Source organism: Chionomys nivalis, chromosome X (genome assembly GCF_950005125.1).
Source record: "Chionomys nivalis chromosome X, mChiNiv1.1, whole genome shotgun sequence".
Taxonomy (NCBI): Eukaryota; Metazoa; Chordata; class Mammalia; order Rodentia; family Cricetidae; genus Chionomys; species Chionomys nivalis.
Genome location: NC_080112.1, coordinates 122,437,186 through 122,445,619, shown reverse-complemented (window position 1 = coordinate 122,445,619; position 8,434 = coordinate 122,437,186). Strand labels below are relative to the sequence as shown.

General features: G+C 46.3%; 1 protein-coding gene across 2 annotated transcripts; it reads left to right on the top strand.

Annotated features, from left to right (window-relative positions):
- Positions 1–8,216, top strand: LOC130868186 (immunoglobulin superfamily member 1). 2 transcript variants are annotated; one of them, XM_057760443.1, is made up of 13 exons: positions 1–248; positions 559–685; positions 2,597–2,667; positions 2,761–2,793; positions 3,159–3,449; positions 3,656–3,934; positions 4,507–4,794; positions 5,549–5,836; positions 6,020–6,307; positions 6,445–6,732; positions 6,862–7,140; positions 7,541–7,664; positions 7,816–8,216. In XM_057760443.1, exons 2-13 carry the CDS (start codon positions 588–590, stop codon positions 7,949–7,951), a joined length of 2,463 nt encoding a protein of 820 aa, XP_057616426.1. In that variant the 5' UTR covers positions 1–248; positions 559–587; the 3' UTR covers positions 7,952–8,216. The 2 variants fall into 2 exon arrangements, with proteins under 2 accessions (XP_057616426.1, XP_057616425.1); XM_057760442.1 differs by having other exon boundaries at positions 2,564–2,667.
- Positions 8,217–8,434: the final 218 nt, after the last annotated feature.

Here is an 8,434-nt window from a genome sequence, read left to right as displayed (position 1 = left end):
GCCCAGTTCCGTGTTCAATATAGGAAAGACCATCACCTTTCAGTGCCGAGTATCTCATCCAGTACTCGAATTTTCTCTGGAATGGGAAGAAAAAGCAACATTCCAAAAACTTTCAGTAGATGGAGACTTCATTATCACTAACATTGAAGGGGAAGGCACAGGTACCTACAGTTGCATCTTTCGTATTGAGGCACACACCGACATCTTGTCAGATCACAGCAAACCTCTGAAGTTGGCGGGGCCAACAGGTGAGAGGATTACTTCTCATAGGAATATCTTTCCATATCCTGGAATCCTAAAGTAGTACCCAGAAATATACGGGAAGGGGAGTGAGGGCATGAAGTCAGGACCCAGAGGTCTAGGCACACTTCCCCTGGGTATTCTACAGTAATTCCAAGTAGCAAGCAGAATATTCTGAAGGCTCCATGGAAAGGAAGGGCACATCTAGCTCAAGCTTCTAAATAGGAGCTTTCTCAGTAACCAGCACCCTTCCCCCACCATGAATTGATCTGGCTGCCCTTATCCCCATCATGGCTTTTTGCTTCTGGTCTTCTCTAGTCACAGGCTTCCTCACCTGGAATTCAATTATGAATGAAGTGTTCAGGATGTCCTTATTTGTCCAGCTTATCTCCTTGCTGTTGCTAGTGATATGGATACGGTGGAAGTGTCGGAGATTGAGATTCAGGTAACTGACTTTTCCATGTCTGTTGTTTCCTAAGCTAGCTGATTCTGTGCTTTCCTAGTCTCCAGAATGGGCCACTACCCAGTTGCAATAAGTCACAGGGACGAACTCTTAGGTTTTTCTTCAGCCTCTAGGATTACAGTCAAGATATTCTCCTTCCATCTCTTTCTCTTCCACTTCACAGAGACTCACAAAGTAGAGTCAAGTGTAGTTTTCAGAGGCTACAGAAATAATCAGAAGCATGCTCCCTGGCCTCTCTACCTCCTACAGTGCCCACATCTCCTCTAAACCAACTATGTCCATGAGACACCATAGTTGTCTTCCCACCGATATGGTGTGAACATGCATTCTTGTAAGAATCTGTGTTCTTCTGTCTTCCAGGTTATCTAATTCCCACCTCGTTTTTTCCACTTTACTGCCCCCTTCAATTTTCAATGGCTAGAGTGAATATTTGGGCTCATTCTAGGTTCTTTAGAAACCACTTTTTCTGTTACTCTAGACTCCTATTGTCTGTGCAGAGTATCCTTAGAATATAATTTTAGCCTGGATAGGCATTTGATAAGACAACAGATGGAGCCTCAGAATTGGACTCTTTCCTCTGACCTGAAAACAGCCCAATAGATCTTTCTGCCATTTGATTCCCCAGTGTCCTTCGGACCATTGATCTCTCTCCTTAATCCCCATGAGTTTCTTAAGGCTCTTCCAGTTGGTAAAAAAAAGAGAGAGAGAGAGAGAAAGAGAAATGATGGATCTTGACCAGTAGAGGCCTTACCACCTGAATGTTTTGCCCACTTCCCTCCGGCCTCTACTTCTGAGCACACCCTTCTTCCACCTTTGTGAGTCTGAGAAATTTAACACACAACGGATGATCACTATGACTATGTGTGTCTGTGTTTTCCGCTGAGATCTGAGGGATAGAGTGTCAGGGTAGCAAGTAGAGAGCTACTTATGGTTTCTGGAAAACACAACAAAACAAAAATAAAAGAACACCATTGGAGTTTTCAAACAGTTTCAGCGAGGTCAAATTGTACTATTCTATAGATTCTACCCTAAGTTCCATGTGCTCTAGGCTAACCTCCTAGCAGGATTTACACACACATACACACACACACACACACACACCCTACTCCAAGACAATTGCATCAAAGAATAAGATTAGAACGCAAATTTCATAGATAGCAGCTTGAAAAATTGTTTTCTGACTAGGAAAATGCTGAGGATGGTCACTGTTTCCTAAGGAAAAGCAGTCGATTGAATGTTGGTTTTATACCTCCTAATTGTACAGGAGGCAGAGCCCCACAATGGCGCTACACATTTGTAATAACAATCGAGGTAGTGGAAGAGATCCCACTCTCTGACAGGCTTAGCTCAGCACGGGCAGGCAGTCTTCTGGTAATTCAGCAAGGCTGCCTAGGCAACCCTTCCATAACAAAGGCAGGTGAGGCAGGTCAGTCTGAAGACCAGTCCTGCCATAGGAACAACTGCTTCCAAACTTAAACTTGATGACTGAGAAACACTCAAGGTTGCTCTTTCCACCCCCACCCCCAACCACCCAGAGCTGCTGAGCTCCAGGGGTTCCAAGAACTCGAGATACAAAAGCATTTCCCCATCTGACATATCATTCGTTGCAACAACCTAATCAGAGGTCATGGGAAACTGACAAAAAATATCTCCTGGGGGAGGGACAGGGATGAGGGGCATGTAGGCTATGAAAGTACAAGGGGTTCGTTTGTAGGTGGTTGGGCCCTCAAAAAGAAAAGTCATCAGTGTCAGAAAAGATTATATCCCATTATCCTGACCATACCCCGTCCCTATTGGGTACTGAATAAGCCAATGACATAAATTGCCGCCCCCTTCTCTCCGCCCTCCCCCTAATCCCAGCAACTCCTCTCATCTCATTTCTGGTCTCGCTAGAGAAGCCTGGTTGTTGGGAACAGCTCAAGGGGTCGCCATGCTCTTCATACTCATGGCTATTCTTTGCTGTGGTGAGTACAAAGTGTTGGGTCAGGGTCCTGGCAGCAGACTGGGGGCAGTCTTGGTGAGGAGGGGGCAGAGCCTGACCATGGCTTCTTTTGCAGGACTGTGCACTGGGGCACTGGCAGAAGAGATTGGTGAGTTTTTTTCCCTGCTCCAGACTGGGACATTCCTTTCTGGAGATCCGAAATAACTACAGAGTGTCAGTGTCAGTACCCAGGGAGTGACTAGTTGGGAGGGAAGGGCCAGGAAGGGGCACTTGTTAAAGCTACTGGCAAAATTCAGCCTCCAACTCTGTTTTCCTGCCTGTGAAATTTCCTTCAGGCTCCTGCATTTTTGTGAGGCTCAGCTGAGACATCAGCTTCCCCTTTCCCCAGCACCTGAAGAAAGAAGCAAGCTAGGAAAGAAAAGATTTTGTTTGAAGGGGAGGGGGGATCTGGGTAGGGGCTTCAAGAGAAGGGGAATGCTGGGAGGATGGCTTCATTAACTCTGCTGTTTCTAGAAGTAATCATGCCAACTCCTAAGCCTGAACTGTGGGCAGAGACGAACTTCCCTCTGGCCCCGTGGACGAACTTAACCCTCTGGTGCAGAAGCCCTTCTGGCTCAACTAAGGAGTTTGTGTTACTGAAGGACGGGACCGGGTGGATTGCAACTCGCCCTGCCTCGGAGCAGGTCCGGGCTGCCTTCCCCCTTGGCGCCCTGACCCACAGTCACACCGGGAGTTACCATTGCCATTCATGGGAGGAGATGGCTGTGTCGGAGCCTAGTGAAGCACTTGAACTAGTAGGAACAGGTAAGCGAAGGCCGAGAATCCTCCTGGGACCTCTGTCCTGCTGGGAGGAGAGAATGGGGGAGGGGCTAGGAAAAGAGTGAGAGGAGACCAATGTGGGAACTCAGGACAAGTCAGGATGCATTTCGTTTTTTGTAGAGAAAGTAACTGTGAGCTTCCCATCTTGGACACTTCCAAACTTTTGATTCCCTTGCCATTCCATTTTCTAGACATCCTTCCCAAACCTGTCATTTCGGCTTCCCTCCCAGTCCGGGGCCAGGAACTGCAGATCCGGTGCAAAGGATGGCTGGAGGGTTTAGGTTTTGCTCTGTTTAAAAAGGGAGAGCAGGAACCTGTCCAGCAACTTGGTGCTGTTGGAAGAGAAGCCTTCTTTACAATTCAAAGAATGGAGGATAAAGACCAGGGCAATTACAGCTGCAGCACTCACACCCAAATGCAGCCGTTCAAGTGGTCTGAGCCCAGTGAGCCCCTGGAGCTTGTCATAAAAGGTAGAGATGAAAGGGGTGTGTGGGGGAGGAGGGACGGAAAGTGCCTGTGGGACACCATGACAAACTTCGCTGCTGGTACTAGGAGCCTGTGTCCAATCTTAGGGCCAGGCAGGCGTGGCGCTGGGAGTGCCAGGGCCTCTGGCTGCACGATATTAATAGCCATAATTGTTATTAATAGCTTGGGTTTGTGGAGGGTGATTTAATTTTTCTGATTATTTTCCCATTGATTACCTCATTTAAATATAGAGGAAATCTTGAAGAGAGGTGAAATAGGTACTATTCCTTCTCTTATCCAGATGGGCAAACTGAGACTCGGAGAACTAGCTAATAGAGTCCCAAGAAAATTGACCCCTTCCATCGCCTCCCTTGCCTGTTCCAGTGACAGTGAGGATTCAGATTCCTCTAGAGGCAAAGAAGGACTGGATGGGGGATGCCTGTAAAAACAAACAAAATCATTAATGCATCTATTTATGAAAATGCACATAGAGATCAGCTTCCCCAAACCAACATTTGCTGTATTTATTTTCTGTTTTCTTGATTTGGTTTTGTAATGTTTTGTTTTTCTCTTCTAGAAACATACCCCAAGCCTTTCTTCAAGACATGGGCCAGCCCTGTAGTTGCTCCTGGTGCCCGAGTGACTTTCAATTGTTCCACCTCTCATGAGCACATGAGCTTTATTCTTTACAAGGATGATACTGAAATTGCATCCAGCGACCCAGCCTGGGGAAAGGCGGGATCTAGTGCAGCTCACTTTCTGATCATTTCAGTGGGCATTGGTGATGGAGGAAATTATAGCTGCCGTTATTATGACTTTTCCATCTGGTCTGAGCCCAGTGACCCAGTGGAGCTCATTGTGACAGGTTAGGGGCAGGGGAAATCTTGGTGGAGGTAGCATTGACCCCAGGAGAGCGATTGAAGGGACTGCCAGTGGGAGGGGAAGAAATGTGTTCTCCAAAGGACAGAGAGAATGTGCTTGGGATAAACCTCAGCACAAGATGAACTGTCCACAGAGGACAGCTGCCCATGTTATCATTGCAAGAAGAAAAGACAAAGGAGTGGGGAAGGGGGCATAGAAATTTGCCTTTGAAGAAAGAAGTGAGGTAGATAGGGGTAGCCAATCCAAGAACTAAGCTCAAGTCACCCGCTTACAGAGATGGTCCTTTTAGGCTTGGCCTTCAACTTTGAGTTCAATATCTGATTTTTCCTGAAGTGAGTTGTCAGGGATTGGTGGGCTGGATGACCCTCAGAGAATAGGAGAAAACCTTGAAATGCCAGTTGCTTGTTAGACAGCCATTACAAATGACCGTTTCAAAGGGTGTTTAACGTCATAGGAAAGCATTTACAATATAAACATACCCCACTCTCCAACTCTGAGTACAAAGGGGTCTCAGTTATATAAATAGTCTCAGCTCCAAGGACATAGTCATGTGTTAAAATATAAGTGGAAAATAGTTATATTTGAGCTTAGAAAATTACGTTTTCTTCATTAGTTTTTTATTGCATTCTCTAATTTTCTACAACAAACATACATCATCTACCTTAACAACATTATAAAGGCTATTTGCAGAATGTGGGGCACAGTCTTCTCTTATATTATGATCTCTTTCCTTTTAGAATTCTACCCCAAACCTACTCTCTTGGCACAACCTGGCCCTGTCGTGCTTCCTGGGAAGAATGTGACACTGCGCTGCCAAGGAATTTTCCAGGACATGAGGTTTGCCCTCTTACAGGAGGGGACCCATGCTCCCATACAGTTCCAGAGTGCTTCGGGGAACTCAGTTGATTTCCTCCTCCACACTGTTGGAGCAGAGGACTCTGGGAACTACAGCTGTATCTACTATGAGACAACCATGTCCAACAGGGGCTCGTACTCTAGTACACCCCTTATGATCTGGGTGACTGGTAAGGACAGACAAAAAAACAGGGTTGGGATAGGATCAGTTAGAGTAGGAACTAAGGAGGATATTCTCTTCTAGAAGGGTTTGCCCAAAATATGGAGGGGATTCAAGGAAAATCAACTACCATGGTGTGGGGGTAGCAAGGTTGCATGCATACTTAGACCTTATTCATCTTTGTTCTTTCTAGATACATTCCCCAGACCGTGGTTGTCTGCTGAGCCTAGTTCTGTGGTTACTATGGGACAAAATGTTACTCTCTGGTGCCAAGGACCAGTCCGTGGAGTTGGGTACATTTTGCACAAAGAAGGAAAAGCCACTTCAATGCAGCTTTGGGGGTCCACCAGCAATGAAGGAGCATTCCCTATCACCAATATATCTGGTGCAAGCATAGGTCGTTATAGCTGCTGTTACCACCCTGACTGGATTAGCTCTATCAAGATACAGCCTAGCAACATGCTGGAAATCATGGTCACAGGTAAGGGCATTAGACTGTGGACTGGGTATTGTAGTGTAGAAAGGATCAGATTGACTGATTCATGGGAGACTAAGGGAGGTCAGGGAGAAATGCACTCTAAAATGGCTTCTCTCTGACCAGCTGTTAATTTCTTATAGGTTTACTCCCTAAACCCAGCCTGTTAGTTCAACCTGGCCCCATGGTAGCCCCTGGAGAAAATGTGACTCTTCAATGTCAAGGGGAGCTGCCAGATTCAACGTTTGTCCTTTTGAAAGAGGGGAACCAACAACCGTTACAGCAGCAGAGGTCAAGTGGGTACAGAGCTGACTTCTGGATGCCAGTGGTGAGGGATCAAGATTCTGGTATCTACAGCTGTGTTTATTATCTGGATTCTGCTCCCCTTGCGGCTTCAAACCATAGCAACTCTCTAGAGATCTGGGTAACCGGTAAGGTTCTGAAACCCAGTAAGCATTTAAATTTTGGAGTTTTTAGGCCTTTAAGACTTAAGAGAGATACAAGAGATGGCTGGGTTTGGGGCCACTTCTTTTGACTCCATGTTCTTGTTTTGCTTGCAGATAAGCCCCCTAAGCCCTCCCTGTCAGCCTGGCCCAGCACTGTGTTTAAACTAGGGAAGGACATCACCCTTCAGTGCCGAGGACCCCTACCAGGAGTTGAATTTGTGCTGGAGCATGATGGAGAAGAAGCACCCCAACAGTTCTCTGAGGATGGAGACTTTGTCATCAACAACCTGGAAGGGAAAGGCATTGGAAACTACAGCTGCAGCTACCGTCTGCAGGACTACCCCAACATCTGGTCAGAGCCCAGTGATGCCCTAGAGCTGGTTGGAGCAGCAGGTGAGTGGATTATCCCCCCCCCCCCCGCCCTGCCCCATGCAAGTTCCTGCTGTGATGTTCCTAAGATCTAAAGGACATCCCCCACAAAGATAGGTCAAATTAGGAGATGGGGAGTGTATGGAATTGGAGCCCTCAAATACATCATAGCTCTTGTAAAGATGAGGCAGAGGTAGGCCTTCAGGTATACTCAGAGATACGGCATAGATGCATCTAAGGCCTCCCTGTCTGCCAGAAAGGAGGTCTGGGTGTCTCAGCATATGCGCCTCGACCGATCAGCCCTCCGACCGCTCAGTACTTGGCTTGCATAGTGACTCTGAAGAGGTAAGAGTGAGAGGACAACATAGTATTAAAAGGAACATTGATGTGCTAAGTTCTGATTCTGTTTATTTATACACCACAGGGCCTGTTGCTCAAGAGTGCACTGTGGGTAACATTGTCCGAAGCACCCTGATTGTGGTGGTTGTGGTAGCCTTGGGGATAGTGCTAGCTGTAGAGTGGAAGAAGTGGCCTCGACTTCGAACTAGGTAAACACTCATCTCAGCTCAATTCCAGAAATGGAGTGCTGCTGGAAAAATTAACGATCCAGTTACTTTTCTGGCTCCTGAGCTCCACCCTCCTATCCGTTTTCAGAAGCTGTCCTCTCCCATTAGTTTTCTATCTGTTTTCTTTTTATAGGGGCTCTGAGACAGATGGAAGAGACCAGACCGTAGTCCTTGAAGAGTGCAACCAAGAAGGAGAAGCAGTCACCACCACCAATTCTCCTTCATCTGTCTCTCCGGGAATCTCAGTGGAAGTGACAGTCCCAATATAATTACCCTCTCCTTTACAAGAGCTTTCCTCTCCTTTCTTTTACCTGCAGAGACCTGGAAATCCAACTTGGTTCCCCTGGAATGCAGCAGCATTTCCTGATTCTTGACCTCTAACCATCTGAGTGGGGTCAAGAGGATTCTTGGAGTGGCAAGCTCTACTAGGTCAAGCTGTTTCCTCTACCCCAAAAGTCCTCACTGTACTGTGTTACTGGTGCATGGAATCCTACTCAAAACATATTCTTCTGAATAAAGAGAGTATTCACTATTTAACTGCAAAATAATAATAATAATAATAAATAAATAAAAAATAAAAAAAAAACATGATAGTGGTCTTCTTTTGTTCTGTTTCCTACTTACGACTTACCAGAAATGATAAGAGAACTCCTTTTCCTGTTAGGAGCAGTTCATGAATTTAGTGGTGGAGGAGGAGGATGAGAGGTCTCCCAAATACCACTTAATTTTAAATATGGGCACTGAACGTGGTG

Coding starts and splice junctions, on each gene's coding strand:
- LOC130868186 (XM_057760442.1), top strand. CDS start 588: ATGAATGAAGTGTTCAGGATGTCCTTATTTGTCCAGCTTATCTCCTTG. Junction 3,935..4,506: donor CCTGGAGCTTGTCATAAAAG/GTAGAGATGAAA, acceptor TTTCTCTTCTAG/AAACATACCCCAAGCCTTTC. Junction 7,665..7,815: donor TGGCCTCGACTTCGAACTAG/GTAAACACTCAT, acceptor TTCTTTTTATAG/GGGCTCTGAGACAGATGGAA.